This window comes from Pelodiscus sinensis, chromosome 7 (genome assembly GCF_049634645.1).
Source record: "Pelodiscus sinensis isolate JC-2024 chromosome 7, ASM4963464v1, whole genome shotgun sequence".
Lineage (NCBI taxonomy): Eukaryota > Metazoa > Chordata > Testudines > Trionychidae > Pelodiscus > Pelodiscus sinensis.
In genome coordinates, this window is record NC_134717.1 from 75,519,934 (window position 1) to 75,546,913 (window position 26,980).

At 44.2% G+C, this 26,980-nt stretch overlaps 2 protein-coding genes across 6 annotated transcripts in view; one reads left to right on the top strand and one right to left on the bottom strand.

The window, feature by feature from the left end:
- Positions 1-500, bottom strand: part of MDH1B (malate dehydrogenase 1B) — a 29,916-nt gene extending 29,416 nt beyond the window's left edge. For all 3 annotated transcript variants that reach the window (XR_012905413.1, XM_075934364.1, XM_075934363.1), the window contains exon 1: positions 369-500. Coding sequence is in view for 2 of the 3 variants with exons in the window: in XM_075934364.1 (XP_075790479.1) it covers positions 369-390 (22 nt within the window). In the remaining variant the exon portion in view is untranslated. The remainder of the gene's footprint in view (positions 1-368) is intronic.
- On the top strand, positions 495-23,663 carry FASTKD2 (FAST kinase domains 2). 3 transcript variants are annotated; one of them, XM_075934360.1, is made up of 12 exons: positions 495-608; positions 2,828-3,639; positions 6,114-6,217; positions 7,294-7,402; positions 8,318-8,441; positions 10,926-11,065; positions 11,801-11,973; positions 12,413-12,576; positions 17,245-17,469; positions 18,980-19,067; positions 22,543-22,657; positions 23,526-23,663. In XM_075934360.1, the coding sequence occupies exons 2-12, from the start codon at positions 2,938-2,940 to the stop codon at positions 23,643-23,645; spliced, it is 2,064 nt and encodes a 687-aa protein (XP_075790475.1). In that variant the 5' UTR covers positions 495-608; positions 2,828-2,937; the 3' UTR covers positions 23,646-23,663. The 3 variants fall into 3 exon arrangements, with proteins under 3 accessions (XP_075790475.1, XP_075790477.1, XP_075790476.1); XM_075934362.1 differs by having other exon boundaries at positions 17,248-17,469; XM_075934361.1 differs by lacking the exon at positions 495-608 and adding an exon at positions 637-938.
- The last annotated feature ends 3,317 nt before the right edge of the window (positions 23,664-26,980 follow it).

The window sequence follows — 26,980 nt, forward strand, 5'->3', positions numbered from 1 at the left end:
CCTCCTCTGACTGCCCCATACCCTCTCCCCGCCTCTAACTGCCCCATACCCTCTCCCCACCTCCTCTGACTGCCCCATCCCCTCTCCCCCTCCTCTGACTGCCCCATCCCCTCTCCCCCTCCTCTGACTGCCCCATCCCCTCTCCCCACCTCCTCTGACTGCCCCATCCCCTCTCCCCACCTCCTCTGACTGCCCCATCCCCTCTCCCCCCCTCCTCTAACTGCCCCTCCCCCTCTCTCTCCCTCCCCTGACTGCCCCAGAGCCTCCCCGCATGAGCTTTCCTTCAGTGCCTCCGCGCTCTACGCCCCGCCCGCCCAGCTCCCGGTGGGTCCGGCTCCGCGGGCAGTGGGCGCGGGCGGGTCTCTCACCAGCCAGCACGAACTTTGCCATGAGGAGGCTGGCGGCGGGGCACCAAGCGACTCCGGGCTGTTGCTTAGCAACGTGGCGACGCCGCCTCCAGGCAACGTTTCTGCGCGAGACAGCGGGAGTGAGAACGGAATTGTCCCTTGGCGCGCCCCGTACTCTCGCGATAATCGGGGGGGGGGGGCGGTGAGGAAGCTGTCACGTGGGCTCCCCTGCGGCGGTCCCAGGAAGCCGCGCCGGGCCGGGTGAGTGGCAGGCGTGCAGGCCCCGGCGCTGGGCCGGGGCTCGTGTGGCCTCACGGCGCGGTGAGGGGCGGGCCTGGCCCCTCCCCCCCGTCGCGAGGGGGCGCCCCTCTCCGGGGAGCTGCGGGCTGAGGCGGGGAGCTGGCCGGCGCTCGGGGTCTCTCGGGGCAGGTCGCACAGCCCGTGTCGCTGTACACGGAGGGCGGTGCGGTGCGGTGACCGGGGCGGGGAAGGTGGCGTTCCCCCGGTTTCAGTCCCCTCTGCAGACGGAGGAAGGAATGCCGCCTCCGCTGCTTCCTCGCTCAGCTGCTGCTTGTCTGTCAGAACCTCCAGGTGCTCCCCATAGAACTTCTAACACCGAATGCAATTGTCGTTCCTGCACTTTTTTAGCGTGATGGTCATTAAAAATGTCAATGGTGTAAAATCAAAATTTGATTAAAAAAGGAAAGCCATGCTAGTTGCTCTTAATCTTCCTATTTAACAATAGCAAAACATTCATTAATTTCTCACTTGAAGTTGCTGCAGAATTCCTAGTCTGCAGCATGGACTTCTTTTCTGCCCTAAAATACACAGTATTCTGCTTACAATTATACTTTCACTTATATCTCATTTAAAAAAAATCCATCTTCTTTCAGAAATTCTGTGGATTTGAAAGTTAAAATTCCTGAAGAGGTCTGCTGCCATTACCAAAATGTGTCTTCCTTGGGTAGAGTGGTAGCCATGAGACAAAGGGACTCTTTCTTGTTCTTAGTAGATCGGATAGCTCCATTAATCATGAGCTTTAATTACTCTTCTTCTCATAACTTGTATAATATCAGATGTTATCAGGCCTTGGTCATACATTTGTTGAACACCCAAGACTGTGAATTAACTGAATCTGTAACATCTGTATGCATTACAAAAATGGATGCAACCTTTCATAGAAGCCCTTGGGACATGCAAAAAGAGGTCAAGGAAGCCCTTAATGGTTACATTTATTGTGTTATCTTTCACTTGGTCCTGTATATTCTAGGGATGTGTTTGTGTATCCATTTAAACAGTTAACTGATGAGCCCTCGCTCATCGATCAACCCTCATGGTTACACACAAGCCCTCACCCCCCACGCTCCCTCACTATTATCTCTATATCAGAGGCAGCGGGGGAGAGGTGTACGTTGGTACTTAAAAGCCAGCTCTCGTGGTGCTGGCCACCCCTCCCCGTCCCCTGCCTGTAAACATGTAACCCCTGAAATGTTCAGAGGATACACTTTACCAATCTTCCCCCCCCCCCAAAAAAACCCCCCAAATCCCTTGCTTTTTAACATCCCTAGTTTATTCTCATAGTATTGATCTTCTGTCTGACTCAGGCATTTCTAGAAGCTCCTATCTCTATGGCAATGGGTTCTCAAACTTTTTGGCCTGCAGCCTACCCCGCTCAATGCAAAACCGTTCTGTAGACCGCCAGCCAACTGCCCATGATGCCTTTGCTTGTCTCCAGCTATCTTAAATACTAATTTATTCATATTGGACTGCTGAAGCATAACAACTTTATGCAGCTATAACACATGGGGACATATATAACCCATAAGAAAGGACATATTAATAAAAATCAGAATAAATAAATAGATTAAGAGCTTTAACTTTATCATGTTAGTTTGCCAAATTTCATTTTAAATAAAGTAAAGTATTAATTTATGTCCAAAACAAAAGGGTTCAGCATTATCTTTATCGGGGGTGGGGAAGCTTTTTGGATCAGAGAACACATAAAAGTGAGGCAAAATAAAAACAACAAAAAAGCAGCCCCCCAACCCTCACTGATATGGCCCCCCAATTGAGTAACCTCACTCCCCTGACATTCCGATCCCATAGGAAGAGGAGGTAGAGAGGACCGAGATTCAGGACTTCCCACAGGCCAGATTAACTCTTCTGGAGTCCCGGGATTAGTAGATTTTTGTGTGTCGTCGTTCTCTCCCCCCGCCCCCTCGGCAAGGTTCTGGGACAAAAATGAGGAGTTCAGTGTATGGGAGGGTACTGCCAGGGAGTGGGATAGAGCTAGGGGTACAGGAGGGGGTCAGGGATCTGGATAGGAGGTAGGGTGCTAGAGCAGGCTAAGAGTGGGGGTCTGGCCAAAAGTTTGGGTGCAGGAGGGAATGAGGGTGCAAGATGTGTTTAGTAGATGTGCTTTTTTAACCTTTAAACCAAATATTTGTTAATGATTTTATAATTTCTAATTGATTTCACAGAGAATGCATTTTACCTGGTGTCCAAAGACCTGTTTCTGTGGACTTGAATTTGATTAAACCTCTGTCTTCTGAGCTGGCATTTGAAAGCAGTTTACAAAACACTAGCAAAAATGAATAATAAAATGGGTTATTTGGTATGGACAATTGGACATTTTCAGGTATGTGGTTCTAAACTGTTTTCCGGCTTTAGAACTGCAATGAGAACATGCACGTTAAGGATCAGTAGACATAAGAGTGCCATACAAAGTGTGAACCCAAGAAGATTCCTGTTAAATGTTCCTTCTTGTGGGCTTGAATTTTCTCTGCGATTGCTGTCTCAGGGGATACCTGTGTATTGTAAAGGAGATGCCACTGTACAAGAACAGAATGCTACAAAGACTCTATTAGATGAGCATGAGCAACCCTATTCTAGTGCTTTGGACCCTCTAGAAGAAGATAGGAGTAGTGTTGAAGAGATACTTATAGAGAAGAGTGAAAGGAGTCTATCACAGCAGTTCTTTGATGACCTTCAAAAATGCACATCTCCCACTGATGTTTTAGATCTAGTTTCAAAGTCTGCTGCCTCCTGGAAGCATTGTAGTAACTGTTTTACTACTATGTGGGTGCTCACTAAAAAGCTGTCTGAAGACCAGAAGCGTTATGAGAGACAACTGATGATTGAACATCCTGCATTTATGAAGTTGTGTCAGCATCTGATGCAAGATTCTAGGAGCATGTGGTGTGATGACTTGGTATACAGTCTACATGCCGTGCTGAAGCTAGGTATACCCCAGAACACTCGACTGGTTCAGACCTTGCTGAGAGTCTGTCAGGTAAGTATTGGAATCTTTTAAAGATTGGAATAACATTCCAGCAACAGTTCTTAGAGGTTGTAGAGCTGTAGTGTCCAACTAGTTGTGAAGCAAACTATCCACATTCAACTGGACAAATAGTCACATTGTTCAAGCCAACTAGCCACTCTGACTTCGCCAAATAGCCACATGTGGCTAGTGGCTAGCATGTTGGACACCACGGTTGTAGAGACTACAGATTCAGAGTGTCTCCACATGAATATCTTTGATTTGAGGTGGGGGGGAGGGGGTGTTATTCCTCTATATGAATCACACAGTAAAAAGAGAGAAGCTCAAAGAGTATTTGCATTTCAGGCTGTGATAAAACTTTAGGTCTTCTTAAGGGTTAGAAAAACTTTTTTCTTCTTCCACTCTCACTTTATCCTCTCCTCACCTACTGTGAGGCAGGTTTGAAAGTGAGCATTTGTGAAGAAAGGTATTTTTGATTCTTTGATTTGAGGGGAGAGGCCAGTGTCCTTCTTGGCTCCTAGTTGCCTTTGGCTGCTGTCTCTGGGAACTTGTTATGGTTTACCCACTAACATCTGCTCTAAGGATGTTAAAGAGTGGTTATTTGGCTAATTGTGTAGTCGATACAATTTGCACGATTATTTGATAAGGAGGCTGCTCTGCAGTCTCAGTGAGGATAACTCCTGGAGCTGGCTCGAGCTGGAACTGAGCAGTCCTGTCTCACTCTGACTCTGGACTGCTGCGGCTCTGCATTTTAAATGTATTAAGAGTCACTGGGTTCTTACTCCCTTTAAAATGCAGAACCGCAGCACAGGTGGCTCTTACTACATTTTAAATGCAGAGGCACAGTGGTCCTGAACCAGTGAGAGTCAGGGCTGTCAGCTCCTGTTTGTAGCGGCCCAGGCTGGCTGCTGCTAACAGAGGCTGCTACAGCAGCAGCCCCTGTCTGTGTATGCCTAGCTCCCTGCTGCCCCCCTCTGCTCTCCCGACAGACAGGTGCTGCTGCCAGAGCAGCCTCCCCTGTCCACAGCACAGCAGGGATGGTCCTAGGGGAAACCAGCTTTTAAGCTGGCTCCCCCCAGCACTAGCTCCTGTTCTTCTCCCCACCCGCTGCCTCTCCTACAGAGGCAGCAAGAGAGGGTGTGGGGGGAAAGCAAGTAGTCAAGTACTCTTTTCGACTACCTGATAAGTTTATGCTTATTGGGTAGTCAAGTAGTCAACTACTTGCTTACATCCCTATTCTGCTCTTCTTATCTTGGGGATTTTTACAGGGCCTTTTCCCAGCTGCTGATGCCTACCATGGCCTTCCTCTGAGAATCATACGACTAATTCTTTCTGTGCTAGGTGAGGATTTTTCCATTGCTGGACCTGCTGCTGACCTGCGAGTTTGTTTCTTGACTTTTTTCAGAGCCCTCCACCAACTACTTTTCTACCCACAGTGTGTAACTTTTTCCTGTTTCTTTCCTTTCCATTCTCTTAAAATAGTCTGTCTTCATCCCTGACTTCTCTTCCTCCTCCTTCTCCTAACTTTGAACATGGCCACCCATGTTTTTTAGAGTGAAGGAGGGCACTGACTTCTTATGTCCCCACTGAGTGTGCCTACATTTGAACCACAAATGTGCTTGAGCCTGCACATTAAAACTGCTAAATATTTAGAAAATACTTTAGAGAGGAAATCTTGAACATGACTTGTATGATATTCGCCAGCATGTATCCATACACAGATTCTTCCTTTTGTCCTTAATGTGTGGTTTTTTTTTTCTTTTAGGTCTAGTTTCTCATTTTTTTTCAGGGTCAAAGGGAAGTAACTCCTCAGAACTTAATAGAATTATGCCTGTGTTTGGTCAAAGTAGAATCAGCCCAGTGATTTGACCTTTTTCTTTGTTTGGACTAGGGATGTTAAATATCGGTTAATTGACTGGTTGCTTAACCTCATGAATTCTTATCAGTTAATCAACTATTAAGTAGTCCCTGGGGGTGGGGCCAGCAGCCAGTGTGCTCCAGCCCCACTCCCGGGGAGCCACCCACACTGCTGCTACTTTACCAGAGGCAACATCATGGGATACCAGGTGGGAGCTGGTCCATGAGGGGAGCCAGTTTAAAAACCAGCTCCCGTTGTGGACTGTCTGCCTGCCATCCTGCACTGCAGCAATCCCTGTCCAGCAGTAGGGTCTGAGCTCTCAGACCCAGCTCACGCAAGGATGCCTGCCTGCCTGGCTGCTAATAAACTTTAAATGCAGATCTGCAGTGGGGGTAGGTCCCAGACCCAGTGCAAGCCAGGACTGAGCCATGCTGCTAGCCAGCCTGCTAAAAAAATTACTGCCGGGGGGTGGGGAAATGCATGTATTTTATAGCATTAACCGATAAGCTTTTGCTTATCGGTTAATCAACTAGACAATTACATCCCTAGTTTGGACGGGGAATCAGGTGGAGCTGAGATAACTTAGACTTAAGAACTTTCTGATATTGTGAAAATATATCTTTAATAGGAGCGCCTCAATGAATTTAATGACCGGAGTCTTTCTGTTGTGGCAACCACCTTATCAACCATGGAACCAAGCAGCAATGTGGATGCTCTTCAAGCTGGATTACAGTGAGAACAATTACTTTTTGATGGTTTCCTTATTTATAAATCTTGTCATGTGAAAATCTATTTCTATTGGAGGAAAATAAAACGGCATGAACGGAGAGTGACCATGCTTACTCTTTTGCCCAAAGTACACTTTGATATTTTCTGACTTATATTTTTGGCATTTTCATGGGGTTGGTTTAATGATATATTACATTAGACCATCTTAGTGGTTGCTGACATGTAAAATATAGTAGAAATGTCCAAAGCAAGAAGCCACTCAAGCCTTTAAGTAATTTTATGCTGTCTTAAACTATCAAGGACACTTTGTGGTGACCATGGCTCTAATCCTACATTGAACTCTGTGGGGCAGTTCTGTGCAGGATCCACCCTGAGACGCTCATTGCAGAATTGGGGCCTACATAATTATCATCAGATAGTAGCTGAAACAAATAGCTCTGTTTTGCACCTTTGTTGGCATTCTCAGCAGAAAGGGAGGAGTATCGCTTGTTCTCCTTTCCATTTGCCCCGTTTTGCTGTGTCCTGTACAAATCTCCCCTGAATTTCGGGTCACTGAGGGCTTGTCTCCACAGACAGATTGCACTGTAATAAGTTACATCAGTTTAGTTAAACTGATACCTCTGTTACCCTGCAGAATGTTCTCTCTGTTGCACTTGCATTGGTTTATGTTGCAAGTTACAGCATAGTGTCCCCACAGCAGTGTTCTGCATCAGGGTGGGTGGTGCATTGCAGGCAAGCATTCCAGTTTCCTCCACTTGTCAGTCCCCTCCACTTTTTGGGCAGGGAAGTTGCCACACAGATCACAGTACGCAGGGAAATGTTCTCCTGATGATATCACACACCAGTGCCATTCCTTCAGTGTCCGGAGATGGCCACATTATGATAAAGTCAATTTTACTGAGTCAGAGCAGAATTGCACTTGTTTAATTTAAACAAAAGGGGGGTGGAAGAGAAGTGAGGAACATCAGTTTAACTCAGAGTATGTCTGGGAGACGCATGTGCACCTGCTCCCTCTGTACTAGCGCAACTCGTGTATGTAGGCCAAGCTTCCTTAAACCAATTCCATTTTTCTTTATCAGGTTACTGGTAGAGCAACGAATTCCAAAGATCAGTAACATTTTTATGTTGCAAAGCATAATGAAATGCATTGGAAAAGATGCCCCACTTTCTCTCAAAAGGAAATTTGAGGTAAAAAATGAAAATCATTGGTGCTGCCTACTGTTATTCCTACATAGCTGCTACTTGTGTTTTGCTATTTATTAGCTGCTCATGGCCCATTCCTAACAGAATGGGATTCTTATAATCTTTTCTAAATCCAATGAAAGGAACTGGGATTGATATAGTATTTAGAAAAAACATCAAAACAATGTATTTATTATTAATACATTTCTTCATTGCCTTTTATATGTCTTTGAGACTGTATGGGTGAAACTATATTTTAAGGGCTGGTGAAACTGAAGTTAGTGGGTCTGATTTTTGCTCTTGGTGTTAATTCTAACCCAGCAAATGGTTCCTGATTTATGCTGGCTTAAGATGCACCAGAAGTGGGCCCACTAACTTTAGATTCACTAGGGTGTTTTTTTTAAATCTTGTTTAATTTAGTTTACATCTGTCAAAGATGTATCACAAAGGGCAATAGAAAATAGTTGTTTACTAATCATTTAGAATAAAGTAACGCTCGTGCACACAGCAAGGATCATCTATCATCCTTACTGTCCAATGTCATTAAATATGCCATCCATGCTAAGTAGCAATCCACCATTCTTTCAGGCATTGGTAGAAAAACAATATACATAGAAACCAGGAATGAGTCCTTTTATATTTTTTTTTAAATTTTATTTAAGAAAGAAACTGGAGCACTTGAGAATTTTAAGGACAGCTCACACTAAACGTCTGATTTGCTGTAGTTGTTTTTATAAGAAAAATTATTGGAAGGAGTTACTTTAAGCTCCTTCCACTGCTTCCAACTTTCCTTCAGTATGAATCTGATGAGGATACAGAGTTGGCATAGAGATCTTCCCAGTTCACTTCATCCTTCAACAGAGATGACTTGAGCTGCCAGTGCCAAGAATGAAGAGTATAATAAAACTGAATTAATTTTAGAATAGAATTTTGAAGGAGCTGGACCACTTGACTTTTCTGAATGCTCAACACATGTTTAGTGCTCTGGCTGCGATGAATCACTGCTCCATTCCAATCTTGGAGGCCTGCAGTAACAAAACCATTGGTGAGTAAAAGTGAATTTTTAAACTTTGCCTCTCCTCTAGTCTGACTCTTCCTAATGAGAAGGTCTTATTCCAATTTCCTTTTAAACTCAGGAAACATGATTGTTTTGTAGTCTAGCGATGCAAATCCACCAGACAAAATGCAGCACAAAAAATGTGGAGGACTGATGGATGATCAAAGAAAGTAGTTCTTGTGCTCCCTGTCCTCATTAATACTACAAAATATCATCTCTGTGGATTATAATGGCACCCTTCCTAACTCTGTAATAAAAATGTTGCTAGCATTTTCCCTATATATAGAATTTGGAGATGATAAAACTAATGACCAGCAAGAAAAAATAGTGATTTTAGATGTGCTTTAAAAATTGTTTCTGAACTGAACATTTGCATCTTATATTATGAACTGACAACTCTGTGTTTAGGGAGTAAGCAAAAGGGAACATGTTCACTGATTAAGTGGATTTTGTTATTGAGTTCTGTTTAGCAAATGATGGCACAGTCTAGCCCCTAAGGATCTTAAAATGATGGTTAATATTCCAATCTTTACTTAGCCCCTTGCAGTAAGTATTGAGATATATTCTTACATCCAAAACTATGCAGAAATAGTTAATGTTGCAAAGTCAAGCCCTCAAAAGGTAGGAAATATCACAGTTCATGTTAATTTGGTCCCTTTGTCCATACACTTTATGATGCAGTCTTTAATTTCCTGGTAACAAATTAATTTGTCCCATGGGACCTCTGCTTCATTAGTGTTTGGGATGGATGGTTTTCATCGCAAAATATTTTATATTTTGTTCTAGCCTCATTGTTTAGTGTACAGCCATGCACATGATACAAATCCTACTCTGAAGACAGAATTATTAATTTCCCAATTTGCTTTCCTATTACTATAATTTATCACTATAATATCCAGCTTCTTCACAAATAAGGATTTATTTTCACAATACCAAATAGTGAGATGATATCTACATTTTAAATATGCAGAACTGAAGCACATAGAGATAAATGTCTGTGTGTCCACTGATTTTGAGTGCCCAGTTTGAAATACATTGTACATGATCTTGGAGCACTTAGCATTATTTAGCACATTATATGTTTGAAGCACAGCTCCTCTTGATTTAACTTGCAGCTGTGAGTTCTCAGCACTTCTGTAAATCAGATCCCTGGCTCTCTAGTTGGGCACCCAAAAAATGAGGAACACTTGGATTAAGTAATTTGCCCAGCATTATGTTGGATCACTGAGGCAGAGGCAAGGATAGAATCCAGTTCTCCAGGATGACATTCAAGTGGCCTTAACCATGAGACCATGCTTACTATTTTGCAGTCATTCAATGTATGCCTTCCAGCAACTGCAGCAATGAAGGAGAAAGTCCTGCACAACAGCCTCCTTCACTACACAGACCTGATGATCCCCTGATCATGTCCGTCCTGTGCTCTGAATGAGGCATAGGTCTTGTGGAAAAAATAGAATGTGATCATGAAATTGCAGACTACTGCAGTAGGAGACTGAACTAAGGTTATACAGGAAGCCTGGCATTTTCTAACTCTCCTAACGCCCCCCGCCCATGCCCCAGGAGCAGCTGGGCTGCCACCACCAGCTTCCCCAGGGCTGGAGCTGGCAGCAGCTGAAGGTAGGAAGGTGGGGTGGGCCTCAGTGGGCTAATGGCTAAGCCATCAGTGTTCGACTTTGCAACTTTTAATACAAATTGTTTTGAGGTTTGTGTGTGTGAATCCACACGTATAATTTCCTTGGGCTTTAAAAGAAAATTGAAAAAAAAGAAATTCCATCCTGGGTTATCATACTGACACCCATGTAGGCCATCAGCAGGAGTGGAACCTTTAGACAAGTGGCTTGCACAGTCCTGTCGGTCCACAGACGATGCCTAACATTTCCACAAGGAGTCCACAAATGAGAGAGATTGAACACCACTGCTTTAGATCTAGCTCATAGACCTCTGTCTTTAAATCTAAGGGAATAACTTGTAGCAAAAATAGCTGGTGATCTCAGTATGGACCATCACTAGAGAGGGGTCAGACATTTTGCTGTTTGCAAGTGGTTGTGAAATCCCTAGGCAAAGGAATGGTAAAACTCAGGGTTTTTGGGTTCTGTTCCAGGGTCCGGAGGGATGTTCTCTGGTGAGCACAGATTTTTCTGTTCCTCTCAGGCTTCATCCCTTCTGCCCTGTGCCAGTCATGTCTCCTCCCCACCTTTGGCTCCTTGTCCCCATCTTGTTCTTGTCAAATCAGCCTGTCTCCACTCCTCTCAGGGTTCTCATCCTGGTTCCCGTCTCCTTGCCCAGTTATCCCCAATATGCCCTTCTGTGCTCTTAATCAGAGTACCAGTACATATCCCCGAACTTTTCATCCCTGCCTCCTTTGCCCAGCCAGTCCCAGTCTCTTCCAGGGCTCCCCATCTGAATTTTCATATGCCCCTGACGTACATGTAGCTCACATTCATTGTCCCCCCCTTCTCCCTTCTGTTACAGAGAATATCCATGGTATTCCATTTTGGCAGCTAATCCACATTCTAAGATCATGCCGCATCCTCCGGTACCACAATGTAGTTCTGTGTTCAGCAGTAGCAAACTACGTGACTTCAGCCATCTATATGTGGGACACTAAACAGGTGAGATAGTGACCAAGATTTATGGTGATACCACTAGCACTGCCAGTACAACATCAGTGATAGTCTGTACTTCAGTTTGCATTCTGAAATGGACTTAAAATGGGGTGTAAATTTCAGTTTTGCTCTACACATGGGCTGTCTTTTAATGTGAAACTGCACAATACTAGAAAATTCAAATGTCTCTTTCTTGATGCGTATATATACTTAAACAACATTTGTGTACTTATACAAAATGGTTGAAGGGAATTCTTCATTACAACTGGTACACTGGTTGTCATTTTATGTGTATTAGTAACTGTGTATTAGCACTGATGAGCCCACATCAGGACTTGGACCCTTGTGCTCTGTGCTAAACAAAGACAGGATCAAAAGACAGTCCCTGCCCCAGAAAGCTTCCGGTCTAGGTATAAGACAAGAAACAACAGAAAGATACAGACACGCAGATGGAGGATTAGAGAGAAACAATGAGACGATATTAGTTTAAATATTTTAATAAGAGTGAGTTTAACAGCCCATTGTTCTCCTATTTATTGCTGTGTGGTAATAAGTAATACAGTTAGTCATGCTCACAATTGCCAAACGTTTATTTTCATTTTTAAAAATACTTCTGATGCTTTGACACCAAACAGATTAAGTAAATTCCCATATTGAAGTTCTTATTCTAGTTTTAGTTTGTTGGTGGTTAGCCTTAAAAATGTTTCTCTCCCTATGCTTTTTTGTTCTGTTTCGTTTTAGATTGTCCTGTTTTTGTCTGCCTTCGAGGGTGTTCATTTTCGACCTGTCGAGCTGATGGATATTGTGGCTGAGAAGGTGACAAGTCATCCTGAATCCCTGAACCTGAAGGATATTCTGAGTATTCTCCGGGTGTATTCACTTCTCAACCATGTACCCAAAAGGAAAAATCAGGAGTAGGTTCTGGCTTATAATGCCTTGTATTGCATTGCAGAGTTGTTATGTTATGTGGGTGTCTGAACAGGCACCTGCTGCTGATATTGGAATCCAGTTGTGAAATAATTCTCACTGGGTCCTATTTTGCTAATTATGAAATAAACTTACTATATTGATCACTGTTATTTAAAAATATATACATTTTTCCGATCAACAAAGTGATGTAATAGAGAATGAGGGCCCATCACTTAAGCGATACAATGAGCGATAACATTTTAAGCGATAAAATAAGTGAAGTTAGCAGTAGGATGCTGGACTTGAGATCCGGTTATCCAAGTAGATTGGAATGTCAGCGTGGGGTTTTGTTTCAGAAGTACTGATTTATATTTTATGGAGATTTTTAGGAAAGTGAGTTTATTTATAAATTGGTATGTGAAGTTATCTTTTCTTCCTTTGTAGGTTCCGGGAGTCTCTTAATGCTGCCTTGAATAAGTACCTCACCAGGATTTCGAATGTGGATCTGTTGAAGGCAGTGTATTCATTTTGCATGTTAGGGTATCTGCCCCAGGCTGCAATTAGTCAGCTTCTGCAAGAGGATAACCTCAGTGATATACTAACAACAGGTAAGGCATTAATTTTTTCATGTGTGTTATGCCATTGAATGCAGAGTAGAGAAGAGTAGTGGTAGCTCCAACACAATCACTCCATAGAGTATGGTTGCATTGAAGTTCACAAGCTAAGTGGGACAAGACTGGTTAATATTGGGTATGAAATAAGCAACTGAGTTCTGCAAGTTATTGCTACTTGTTTGTGATTCAGGAAATTCTACCCTCAGACTCCACACTGGATCAGTGCCCTCATAATGGCATTGGGAAGTGGTGTGCAGTTGGAGGTATCATTTTCATATAAGACACTTCATTGGTGAGAAAAGTGTTTCCTGTGTAACTGAGTGCATGTATGTGTGAAAGATAGTAAATATATGATTTATTGTAGTGATGTTGAGTAGCGGTTGATTAGTCAATGGGGGGGGCACTGCAGCTCTGCAGTTTAAATGTGGAAGGAGCCAGGCGTGCAGGCTGCCCAGCTCTTACTAGGGATGTAAGTGATCAATTGACTAGTCGACTGTCCAATAAGCAAAAGCTTATTGGATAGTCGACACACTAGTCTCACTCCCACCCTCTCTTGCTGCCTCTATCACAAAAGGGCAGCAAGAGGGTGGAAGAAAAAAGGGTGCTGGCTTAAAAATAAACTAGAGCTGGGGCTTTTGTACATTTCAAAAGTGGAAATCTGCACTAGTCCTTATCGACTAGTCGACGGAAATCCCATTGACTATTCGATTAGTTAATTAATTGAAATGTAATTATCCCTAGCTCTTACTACATTTAAAATGCAGAGTTGCCGTGGGATTAGCTCCTGGGGGCGGCACCACTGCCTGGGGGAGCCCCGAGCACTGACTCTTGCTCCCTCCCCTTACTGCTTCTGCCACAGAGGCAGCCGGGGGTGGGGGAGCAAATAGTTGAATAATGACTTATTGTAGAAAGTAGGGATATTAGATAACACATACTTTAGTAATCATGTAGCAGTAACAATTTTTAGTGGTTATATGGTTACTAAAATACTCCCTGTGGGCGGGGCCGGCAGCTAGAGGCATCAGTGGAGTTGGTCTGCGAGGGGAATCAGTTTGAAAATTGACTGAGACAGAGGCAGCAGCATGGGGGCAGCAGCAGTCTCTGTTTGTGGCAGGACTGGGCTTACCATGGACAGAGGCTGCTTTTGTTCCTCCCCTTCCATTTCCCACCCCCCTGACAGGAGCTGCTGCTGTCCCTGTATCAGAGACAGTAATGCTGGAGTAAGGGGGAACAGTCAGGATGCCAGAGCAGCTCCTGTATGCGGGGAGCCCAAGATGGCATCCTGCCTGCTCCCCCCAACACCAATACAGAGGTAGCAGTGTGGGGAGGAGGCAGGCGGCTCCACAAGAGCTGGCACAAATGAAGAGCTGGCTTAACAGCAGGCTCCCCATGCATATGGGCTGCCACCTGACCCCCTCACCCTCTCACAGAGGCAGCAGCACGGGAGGCCAGTGCTTGAGCACCAGCTCTCACCTGCCCTCCGTGCTGCTACCTCTGTGGCAGGCAGTGGAGAAGGAGGGGCAGAGTGGGAGGAGGCATCTCTGTGAGTCATGAAAGCCAGCTCCCCGCAGGCACCAGCGTCCGCCTCCCCCTTGCTGCTTCTGATACAGAGGCAGCGGGGGGGGGGGGGGGGGGGGCATATAGTCATTTGGATTAATCGATAAGATGAGGCTTATTGGTTAACTCTTTCAGCAATTATATGCTGACCTCTCTACTAGAAAGTCAAATTGTGGATTCTTACTTCTGTGACATGCATTCAAGACTTTCCAAGAATATATAAAGTAACATAAGTTTTGCAGCTAAATCAAAGATTAGCTCAAAATACAACTAGTGGTTAGAGGCATCCTAACGGCAATAGTTCAGGGTAGTCATTCAGCTTTGTGGTTGTAATTCGGTTAATTGCTTTGTTTGGCACTGAGTCGGTGTAAGTGTATTCATTGCTTGCAGAATGTGAATACTCTGCTGTTCTACTTCACACAATAATTTCTCTACTTGGAACCAGAATAGATCAGTACAGCTGAGTGAACAATGATGCTTGCATTCGCTGGCTGAATCGAAGGTGGGGGGGAATCAGTTTATTTTGAAATGAAATTTATTTTTTGTTGTTGTTTTGGTTTTTTTTCTCACTGAAATAAAAAACAGTTCCATTCAGGTTAAATGAAATATGTTGCATACTGTTTTGAAACATTTCCACCAGTTTTTCCCTAATTTTTTTTAGTCTGAATTATTTGCTGAATTTGATCCAAATTTGCAAGTAGCCTCATCCCAAAACAGCATTTTATTAGAGAATTTACCATTCATCTGAAAAATGTTGCCCCACTCAGTAGTTTAGTGCTGTTAAAGCACATTCTCAAAGTGACATCCAAAATGTGACTTAACTCCTTAAATGAGTATTGATAAAACACACAAGTATTTGGGGGTTTGTTTTTTTTTTTAAAAAAAACAAGCAGGCTCCGTATGTACGTAAAGGTCTGTCACTTATTAGTAATCCTGCTGTACCAGGATGACGTGTGGCTGTGTAATATAGAGGGCGAAAAGTGGGTAAGCAAGCAGATTTCAGACTTTAAAGAGTAGATGGTCCAATGGTTACGGTGGTAATCTAGGACTTGGGAGTCCTGAGGTTGAACTCCCTGCTGTGTCAGAGACTCCCTCAGGACATGTCTACGCAGCGGGGCAAAAGCTGATCTCAGCTACATCAAGTTGAAATAACTTAACTCGGGTTTTGGCGCTGTCTACACAGCAGGAAGTTGAAGAAAGAACACTCCTCCTTTGACTTCCCTTACTCTTCGTGTAATGAGGGTTACAGGAGTCAGAGTAAGAAGTTGTCCAGATCGACATTATTTCGAAATAACGCCTTGTTGTGTAGACATGCACTTTATTTCAAAATGTCAGTTATTCCAAATAACACTGCTGTATAGATGTACCCTGAGTGACCTTGGATGTACCCTCAGTTACCTGTTTGCCTCTCTCTGCCTCTGTACAATGCAAATAATAGCACTGCCCTACCTCACCAGGAGGCTGATTCTACAGTAATGTATGCCCTGTAGTTGCTTAGCTAGCTATATAGTCAAGAAAGTTTTAACAGTGTCATGATGGCATATTTCAAGAAACAATTGGTTTTATTATGCCTAATTTGGAATTAATCTGCTGCTCAGCACAGCTGACATCTGTTTTTACTGCAAAAAGTATGCAGTGAAATTGGGAATTTGATGGGGTAAAACAATATGTTTGAGAGAGTTGTGTATCCGTCCATCCATGAGTCTGTTCAAGAACTCCTTCTCAATGGTCAGAATTAGGACTATCATATTTGGTATGCAGCTCTCTCATCTTTACCATATCTTTATCTTTATCATAACTTAAAGCAAGGTCAGGGTTTGGTTGTTCCAGGACAATGGGATTTTCCTGGAATATGATCCTCATAAAAAGCAAAGAGGGGAGGTCTGCTAGCATGCAGTTATACTGCAGAATGACCATTGGGAGGGCAGGTGCATCGGTAAGGGTATGTCTACACTAGCTCGTTAGTTCGTGGAATGAGGAGTAACAGTTAACTCGAGTTAGTTCAAATTAACGTTTAACTGCCGCATCTAGCCGCGGGCAGTTAGTTTGGACTAAGGGAGATTTAAAAATGGCGGCGCCTGGGAACATGCAAATGAAGCCCGTGATATTTAAATCCCGGGCTTCATTTGCAACTCAGGTTGCCCTAATTTGCCTACCTAGCTCAAACTAACGAGCTAGTGCAGACATACCCTTAGAGAGTGGCAAGCTTTGGATGGGGCTCTGGATGTTGCTGGCACCACGAAGGGTAAGGTTCACATACTAGTAAGCTGCCTCCCTTATTCCAGCCAGCCCCAGTGATCTGGTGCCTGAGCAACATAGCCTCCACCACCAGGCAGTCAGGCACCGTGGCTCCAGCCATGTTGGGGGGATGTTGTGTGGCACCAGGCAGCTGTACTGTCTAGCCCTAAGGAGCAGCCAACCTCCTGCACCCCCCTCTAGGGATCTAAAATCCCATTTAATTGGTTAACCAGTTCAATGTGACATTTAACCAGTGAACCAATTAAAGGTGCATGGCGGGGGCGCCACTTCAGCCCAGCTCAGCTGGAGTGGCCCCTCTAAGTGTCATGACTGGGCTGAAGCGGCCACATGCTGCAGGCAGAGGCTGCTGTGGTGTGCCCATCTCGGACAGTGGAAGTTCCAGCTGGGCTGGAGCACCCCTGTCCACGGCGGGAGCTGTTCTAGCCCCCACGGGTTAAACCAGAACTAGTAAGCATTACCTATTAACTGAGATGCTTACTACTGAACTGGTTAACTTTTCACATCCCTACCCCACCCTCTGCCATAAGCCCCACGCACCTCCCAACCCCTTTCCTGAACCTCTTCTCATTCCCCCCAACCTTGACTCCTGTTAACCAACCTTGACCCCCCAGCCTTGACTCCCATCTTAACCTTCATGTCCCGAGCCACTCCTCACTCCCCAATCCTGATTCCTGCACCTCCAGCAGCCTTGCCCTGATACCCACACATCCCCAAGCCCCTGCTCTTACTCCTGCACCCCCACACACCCAGCCCCCTGCCCTGAGCCTTCTTTCATTACCCGAGCAATGCCAGGTAAATCTGCTAATACGATACAAATATATTGCTACTTTTTTTTTTCCCCTCCAGAAGGATTTAAGAAAGAACAGAATGAAAAGATGCTGCACTGTGTGAATGTGTGTCTGGAACTTGATAGCCCTTCTTCATTCCCCAAGCCAGCAGCTGTGTTCACAAAGAAACCCTCCTCACCTTTGGTTTCTGATTTCCCTGAGGTTCGGGAGGCTCTGCTGAAACTTCTGGGAGATGAGCGTATGTTTCAGCAAAACATCCAGCTGCCACATGATTACAACATTGGTATGGGACCGCTCCATTGTCATGTGCCTTTCAGTATTCATTTCAAGTGGTAAAGTAATGGACTGGCCATTATTATACATAAGATGTTTAAAAATGTAAATTTCTGGTGATAAGCTCTATTTGACCACAAGATCACATTTTCAATGTAAGTGCAATGTAAGATCTACCTCAAACCCAAATACCCTCACCCAGCTTCCTTCCCTCCCTTCTCTGAGGCCCCGCCCCTGCTCTGCCCCTGCTCCAAGGTCTCACTGTGCTCATTCCATCCCCATTCCTCCCTGAATCTCTTTCACTTTCACCAGGCTGGGGTAGAGGGTTGGGGTGCAGGCTCTGGTCTTGGGCCAAGGGATTCAGTGTGTGGAAAGGGGACGCCCTAAGGGTAGGGATGTGGGGAGGGTTCTGGAGTGGCCTAGGGGATAAGGCATTTCCCTGGGGAGATCAGGGTTGGGGACCCAAGTCCTGCCCTTGCAGATGCCCACCCTCGGAGGGACCAGACAGCCAACAAAGGATAAAAGACCCTCTGAAAGAAGGGCGGTGGTGTGGGCACTTGAGTGGACTAGGGGATAGATGACTTGACTAGGGAGTGCAAGGTGGTGGGTTCAAGTACCATCCATCCTGGGAGTGGCAGGATAGCCAGCAGGGGCCTCCCCAGGGATGGAGCTGGCTCCCACACTTAGAAGGCAGGATAAGGGACCTGCTGAAGGTAGGGAAGTGAAGTGGGGGATAGCTTCTGGACCGTAGGGTGGTGGGCTCAATCCCATCCTCCTCCACCCATTCAGGCAGTGGCTGGACAGCCAACACCAGCTGCCCCAGGGATGGAGCTGGCTCTCACATTAGGAAAACAGGATGAGGGAGGGGAGCCTCTGGCATGGCATTTGCCTGGGGAGTACAGGGCTTGGGGCTTGTGTTCCCTCCCCCAAACACCCAGCATTTTTGCTTTTCCGGTTTCTACAGTTTTCCGGATGCTTAAGTTCTGGATAGTGCAGGTTTTACTGTATTTTCCTTTTTATTTGATTTAAAAAACAGGATATGACCTTCACTGAGAGACCATTTATAAATGTAGTAAAGTTGCATGGTGTATTATTTCTTTGTATGTAGGGCTTATATTTCTATGAGTATATCATTTGCAAGCTGCTCTCATTAACTGATTCACTTTGAATACTTCCTAAACTTATCAAATGCAGTGGTAAGAAGTTAAAGGTGAATATGTATGGATCTGTCTGAGGTTTCATGGTGACCTTGTCAGGACTCTTTTCATTAAATCCTGAATTTATACACCTAGGAGTATTATATCTATCATTTCCAGTAACAAGCACCTTTTTTGATTGTGCCAGAGCACCAGTTGAATCTATTTATTGCTCTTGAAGTAATGGCAATATATTGTGCATACCGTCACACACATGCAATAATTGTAGGTGGGTTTTTTTCTATTGATTCCATGGAATATGCTGAAATCGTGCCACGGTCAAAGCTTCTTGTGGCATTTAATACTTGCCTGTTTTATGTTCAGCTTTTGAAATCGAAATGGATGCAGACAGAAAGAAAGTGCTTCCAGTAACTGAAGCGGAAGATCCTGCTGATTCTCCTGATGTTCAAAGGTACCTTAATTTGGTTACAAGTTTTTCTCTTTCTCTGTGCTCTCACAGGAACATAAGAATTGCCAGACTGGATCATACCAAGTCCTAGTCCAGTATTCCTTTTCCAACAGGGGCCAGCACTGGATGTTCCATGGGCACGGGGAGAGGGAGGGTACAAGAAACTCCACATTGGGTAGATGTGGGATAATCTGCCCTCCTAAAGAACTCCTAGGTTATAAGGCCAGACAGAGGGATCACTTTGATCATCTGGTCTGACATCTATCTAACCCAAGTCATAGAACTCCCTGAATTAACTCCTGTTTGAGCGAAAGCATGTCTCAGAAAAACATTCAATCTTGATGTAAAAATTGCCAGTGATGGAGAATTCACAACGACTCTAGGTAAATTGGTGTGTTTTCCAATCCTTTCCCACATCTCTGAACTTTCTGGAATTTATCCAAAGCACTGTTATACTGTGGACACTGGAACAGGATACCTCCCCTAATGAGTAGAGTTTGACATAAATCCTGAAACATGAGATTTTGATTTCCTTCAACAAAAATTTTGCATCAACTACAACTATGAATATTCTTATTATCATATAAATGTTGAATCCCTTGTTGACACTTATTGAAGTTGATCTCAGCAGCACCCTCTGGCAACGAGTTATATCGAATTGTGCATTGAGTGAACAATTATCTCCCTGTTCTGTGTTCGAATGGGGAAGCCAGTTTAACTTTATGCTGAGAAATGTCTTTTTTAGTAAATGAAGTCTGTATAAGTCTATTCACCCAATTCTTGGACAGTGTTATAACCTAGGAAACCTAAATTGTGGCTTGCAGACCACAGTAAAACAAAATCTGCACAATCTAACAATGACTTATCCCCTGATAGTGACATTTAGCACAAAGCCTGTGCAATCACTTAAGTCATATTTTGAGGGCTTAAGTGGGATTTAAGTGAAGAATGGCCTTGCACAGATGAATTTCTCTGTCTGTCTTTTGGTGGAAGGGGAGCGGGTTACTCTGTACCAGTACTGCTTGTCAGGCTACCAAACCATTACACTTTATTGAATCTTCCAGGCAGGTTAAGGATTTGCAGAGCAGATAATGGAAGCAAGAAGGAAATAAATGTTTACATGTGAAAGTAAATAAGAACAGCCATACTGCATCAGACCAATAGCTCATCATAGAACCACAGAGCTAGAAGAGACCTCAGCAGGTCATCAAGTCCAGCCCGCTGCCCAAGGCAGGACCAATCCCAATTAGATCAACCCAGCTAGAGCTTTGTCAAGCCGAGACTTAAACACCTCTAGGGATGGAGACTCCGATACTTCCCTAGGTAACCCATTCCAGTACTTCACTACCCTCCTAGTGAAATAGTTTTCCTAATAACCAATCTGGACCTCTCCCCACCGCAACTTGAGACTGTTGCTCCTTGTTCTGCCATCCATCACTACTGTGAACAGCCTTTCTCCAGCCTCTTTGGAACCTCCCTTCAGGAAGTTGAAGGCTGCTATCAAATCCCACTTCACTCTTCTCTTCTGCAGACTAAACAGACCCAACTCCCTCAGCCTCTCCTCGTAGGTCATATGCCCCATCCCCATAATCATTTTGGTCGCTCTCCGCTGGATCGTCTCCAATGCATCCACATCCTTCCTGTAATTGGGGGCCCAGAACTGGACACAGTACTCCAAATGTGGCCTCACCAGAGCCAAATAAAGAGGAATAATCACTTCTCTGGCTCTACTAGCAATGCTCCTCTTAATGCAACCTAATATGCCATTAGCCTTCTTGGTTACAAGGGCACACTGTTGACTCATATCCAGCATCTCACCCACTGTAATCCCCAGGCCCTTTTCTGCAGAACTGCTACTTAGCCAGTTGGTTCCCAGCCTGTAACTATGCTTGGGATTCTTCCATCCCAAGTGCAGGACTCTACACTTGTCCTTGTTGAACCTCATCAGATTTCATTTGGCCCAATCCTCCAATTTGTCTATGTCGCTCTGGACTCATTCTCTGCCCTCCAGCGTATCTACCTCTCTCCCTAGCTTGGTGTCATCCGCAAACTTGCTGAGGGTGTAATCCATCCCCTCATCCAGATCATTAATAATGTTGTTGAACAAAACCGGTCCCAGAACAGAACCTTGGGACACTCCACTAGAAACCGACCGCCATCCTGACATCGAGCCGTTGATCACTACCCGCTGGGCCCGACCTTCCAGCCAGCTCTCTGTCCATCTTACCATTCATTTATCCAATCCACATTCCTTTAACTTGCTGGCAAGAATATTGTGGGAGACCGTATCAAAAGCCTTGCTAAAGTCAAGGTATATCACATCCATTGCCTTCCCCATGTCCACAGAGACAGTTACCTCATCATAGAAGCTAATCAGATTGGTCAGGCACGACTTGCCCTTCATGAGTCCATGCTGACTATTCCTGATCACCTTCCCCTCTTCCAAATGCTTCAAAATGGATTTCTTGAGGATCCCCCTCCATGATTTTTCCAGGGACTGAGGTAAGACTGACTGGCCTATAGTTCCCTGAATCGTCTTTCTTCCCTTTCTTAAAGATGGGCACTCCATTTGCTTTTTTCCAGTCATCCGGGATCTCTCCCGATCGCCATGATTTTTCAAAGATAATGGCCAGAGGCTCCTCAATGACATTTGCCAACTCCCTCAGTAGCTTCGGATATATTAAGTCCAGACTCATGGATTTATGTTCGTTTAGCTTTTTAAAATAGTTCATAATCTGTTCTTTCCCCACTAAGGGCTGTCCACCTTTGTCCCATATTGCGTCACTTAGCGCATTAGTCTGGGAGCTGACCTTGTCCGTGAAGACAGAGGCAAAGAAAGCATTAAGTACTTCAGCTTTCCCCACATCATCTGTCACTAGGTTACCACCCTCATCCAGTAGGGGCCCCACACTGTCTCTGATCACCCTCTTCTTGCTAATATGCCTGGAGGAACCTTTCTTGTCTTCCTTCACATCCCTTGCGAGTCGCAATTCCAATTGCGCTTTCGCCTTCCTGATAACTCCCCTTCATTTTCGAGCTATACATTTATACCCCTCCCTAGTCATCTGCCCAAGTTTCTGCTTTTTGTAAGCTCCTTTTTTGTGCTTATGTTCACCAAGGATTTCCCTGGTAAGCCAATCCGGTCTCCTACTATATTTGCTTCTCTTGCTACACATTGGAATGGTTTCTTTCTGTGCCTACAATAAAGCTTCTTTAAAATACTGCCAGCTGTCCAGGGCTTCTTTCCCCTTCATGTTAGCATCCCAGGGGATTCTGCCCATCAGGTCTCTGAGGGAGTCAGTCTGCTTTTCTGAGTCCATGGTGTGTATTTTACTACTCTCTTTTCTTCCTTAATAACACAGCAGTGCTATTCCTTAATATTAAGGAAGTCTCTGAACAGTTAACTGTGAAGAATACTTAAACTGTACATAATGCTGTTTGCCAGCTCCCTAAGAAATTATGCTGTTTTTGCCTTTAGAGTGGCTGTTCTCTGTGCTCCTGTATCGGCTTTCTGTTTTGGCACAAGGCATCCCCGAGGCAAGTTGGCAATGAAGATAAGGCATCTGAAAGCTCTGGGCTATCATGTAGTACTGGTAAGAAGTAGGTCATCTTATTAGTATGGTGACGTGTATGATAGGCGAAGAAACACTATACTTAAATTAAATTGGCACTGCTGGAAAAAATCTTTGACTAGCGATAGTATTCTGCGATGTTATAAATCGGGATGTAATAGAGTAGTTGGTTAAATGATTAACTGATAAGCAAAAGGTTATCGATTAATGCTATCGATTAGATACATCCCCCAGCCCACCCTGCAGTTCTGCCATTAAATTTTTTAGAGGGCTGGCCAGCCGCCTGGCTCAGTCCCAGCTTGTGCCAGGTCCCAGGAGTTACCCCCGCTGTGGCTCTGCAAGGAAAGTATTATTGTAAGGAAAGTAGTATCCTGGGATCCAGCGTGAGCCAGGACTGATCCAGGCTGCCTGCCCACTCGCTCCTTAATTGCTTTTCATGCAGAGCCACAGCAAGAGGTAGCTCCCGGGACCCACAAACTGGGACTGAGTACTTGCAGTGCCATCCCTTATCGATTAATCTTGTAGTTAGCCACATTTTCGTCGACCACACGATAAACAAATTACATGCTTCTTAACATCTCTAGTTAACAAGGGCAAAGGGGCTCTACTGTGGTAAACTCTGTCCAGGTGGAGTTGGATCGTTTTTTGTCATGAGGTAATCAAAAGCCTGAATTACAGTACCTAAGAACCTTGCATTAAATTGATCAGCTATTGATTCCTTCGCCTGTTTTCATGTGCAATGGCTGATCTGCACCCATCGTTTTCTGGAATGCAGGGGTTTACTACATCTGTTTCCCTTCATTAAGTGTGTTGGCTCATGAGACAATGTGATTTTGTTGCTTAGCAGCAGAACTAACGCAGCTTTTCCCTTCCTCTCCTTTCCACAAAGGTCCACTACCAGGAGTTTAAAAAACTGAAGGAAGAAGAAGCAATTGAGTGTTTGAAGGGAAAAATCTATTCAGCAGATGCTCTTTGTTTTTCTGATGTGAATTTGCAGGATAATAATTAAAATGGACTGAGAACTTTGGGTTTCTCGCTTTTTTCCCCATCACAGCCTTTTACGAGAAGTGGGAAGCATTTCCATATATTCCTGAAAAATGCCTCAAGACATTGTACCCCATGGAACATTTGAAATTCAATTATATCTACTGATGGAGCTCTTTAGCAATAGAAGCAGTTCCTTTTAAAACTGTGTTTAAGAATGCTACAGCTGTAGCTCCTTAAACAATAATTGACTTAATTAAAAAAAAACCTGCATTTAGTGATGAAAATATCTTTTGTTTTGTTTTTTAAACTACACGTAGGCTAAACTCCAGAGGGCCAAACTGCTCATGTGTTCTTGAACAGGAAGGAGTATGACAACTTTTCAGAGCATTTTGGACTATGATTGCTCCCGGTGTAGCAGGACTGGAGTCAGTCTGTTCTTAACATCCAGTAAGAACAAGCTGTAAATTATCAGATATTGACTGGAGTGGAAAATCAAAAGTCCCAAGTCTGACTCAGAAAATAACCTTCTAATCTCATTTTCAGAAGTCAGGGAGGGACAGCAAGTGATTCCTTAGGCTTCAGACTGAAAAAGAAGCATGTAGAATTTCTCCTGTTATAACATGCTGATACTCATACATGTGAGATCCTGGTCCTCCTATTAGTATAAAATGCCTTGTGATGTCTGCTCATGTTTCAGACTAAGTTTGTTTAATTGCATGATGCAACACAACATCCACTAGTAGAGGATAAACCAAATAATGCTATGGAATTGAAAGAGTGGAAGAGGCAGGCATAGGTCTTCCCTCCCTGTTCTTAGGAATATTCATTGGTAATTACTTTCAAGAGCCAGTCAATGAAAAAAAAATAAAATATTTTCTTTTGTTTTAATGAAGTCCAATTTTGACTAGGGGTATTTTGAGCATGTACTTGCTGCCAGCATTGAAATATGTGGTTTAAAAAATCTGTTTCCCATTTCTGTCTTATGGTCAGTCCTGTGATAACGATATCATTCAACAAGAACTAGTAAATATATGGCAGAGTCTTTGACAGTAACTTGATTTAACCAAATCACAGTGCTCTTTGCTTTGCATCCTGGTGAGCTGTGAATTGCTCTCTTTGTCTCTGCATTCATCTGAGAATGAGGTTGAAGCTTTGCACTGATGTGGTAAAAGGATTACCGGGAAAAGAAAAAACGAGGCATTATTTTAATGTGCTGCCCTAATCATCACGGAGTAAATCAACTGAATATGATGGATGTTTATAGAGGGAACTTGCTAGTAAAGATAAGGAGGAGTAGCATTCCACAAGAAGAGCTGTCCTTGCTGTTTTTCAGAGTGTTTGAGAAACCCTATAGCATGGAAATGTTGCTGAAAGCCTGTTTTTGTGATATTTAAAACTGGATTTTCAGATCAAAGGGTTTTTTCATTGGTGGATTTCCCTCCTTCTGGATCAGATGCATCAAGAAGTACTGATTATCTGAATGAACGTTTCCTTTTTTTCTAGCCAAGATGGCATGCAAATGATTTTCTTTGCTACCAACACCACATTAGACGTGTAGAGTACTCCTGGTCATTGCGCTGAATGAGTGACCACTGGAAAAAATTGTGAATGGAACCAATGTTACATGTCATAACACTAGTTATAATGCAATAGCCCCAAATAGATGACATATTTCATGCAATATGCATTTTACTTGTTGATAGTACCTTGCTCCTGCTGTATTACTAGCTGTTTATATTAATCTGGTAGCTTATTGATACAGTGCTATAAACACTCTGCTATATAATAATAGTCAGGGCTCGACAAATAATGTAATCTACTCACCTGTGGCGAGTAGATTACGACCCGGAAGAGCCGGCGCAGAGCGATCTGCGCATGCACAGAGCACAGAACAGCACGAAACAGATATTTGTTTCCACTGAAGACTTTTTTTTTTTAAGATATTCTGACTCTCATCCTGTTCTTTCCCTTATAGCATGGATTCCACTTGTTAGCAATCTCAAGTTCTGGTTAAAAAATGGCCCATTATATCTGAAGGTTGCCAATAAGTGGAAGTAATGTATGGGTACAGCCAGGGAATGAAGCATTGGGACATGGATGATACCTCTTCTTGCCTGCCTGTAAATTTGCCTGTGGTGGGGAAGGGAAGCTATGTACAGAGAAATGGGGGATGTGGCCCTTATGCCGGGGCTTTTCATGCAGGACTTGGGGTTGTAGGGCTGTATGGTACAGGAGCCTGGGCTTGGAATGTGCCAGTTCTTCCTACCTTGGCTACAGCCCTGCAAATGTCCCCACTACTGCACTGATTGTAGTTTCCTCTTCCAGCCACACTCAGGCTTGCAGGGCTGCAGAAATAGGGGTCACAACAACACTTTGTCAATTAGCAGCATGCCTGTTGCCACTATTTGAATCCCATTAACATTAAATCAGTGGGGAAGGATTAATTAGTTCCCAGCAAAATGTTGCTACTAAGGCCTCGTCTAAACTATGAGTATAGGGCAAACTTAGCTACTTGAAGTGGATTTTCTTAACAATGAGTCCACACTGTTGAGCCCACTCCACTGACTTTAAGGGCTGTTAGTGAGTTTCAGTATTCCTTTTCATGAGGAGTATCGGTAAATTCAGCCTTGCATAGTCTACTTAAGGATAGTGCAGACTCAGCCCTCAATGTCAACTTTGGCCTCAGGCACTCAACATAGTGCCCAAATGTGACTGCTCTGGCCAGTACCTTCAAATCCGCTGCTCTCCACGTGCACAGAAAAAGCCCTGGGAAAGTCTGAATTTCATTTCCTGTTTGACCAGCATGGTGAGCAGAGCAGGCAGCACACCTGACTGTGAATGCCTAGGGTTGCAAGCAAGTTCCAGGATGGAGTGTGCAGGACATCCCAGAACTGATTGCGGTGTACGGAGAGGAATCTGTGCAGGCAGAACTATGAAGCAGCAAAAGAAACTGATATCTGTGTCAAGATTGCACAGGGCATTGTGGGAAAAGGATACACCAGGAATGCCCAGCAGTGCCGTGTGTACATATATGTAATTGTAGAAAGGTGGGGCTGGAATGGATCTCTAGAGGTTATTTGGTTCAGCATCCTGAAGCGGTCTCCCCTATGCAGCTCAAGTCCTGGCCCACCGTAGGAGTGACCAGACAGCCAACATAGGTAAACCTAGACAATCCTTGACATGCAGGACCCAGTAACCCTCTCCCATCTGGCACCCAGGGCTACCTGCTCAAATGTCTCCAAAAAAGCATCTGGGTCATCTGCTGGCCCCATTTTACAGAGTCCCAGGCCTGGTAGTTGGGTGCCATCCCCTCCCCCAGGACTCAATACTTGTTGCAGGAGTTGCTGCTGTACCTTG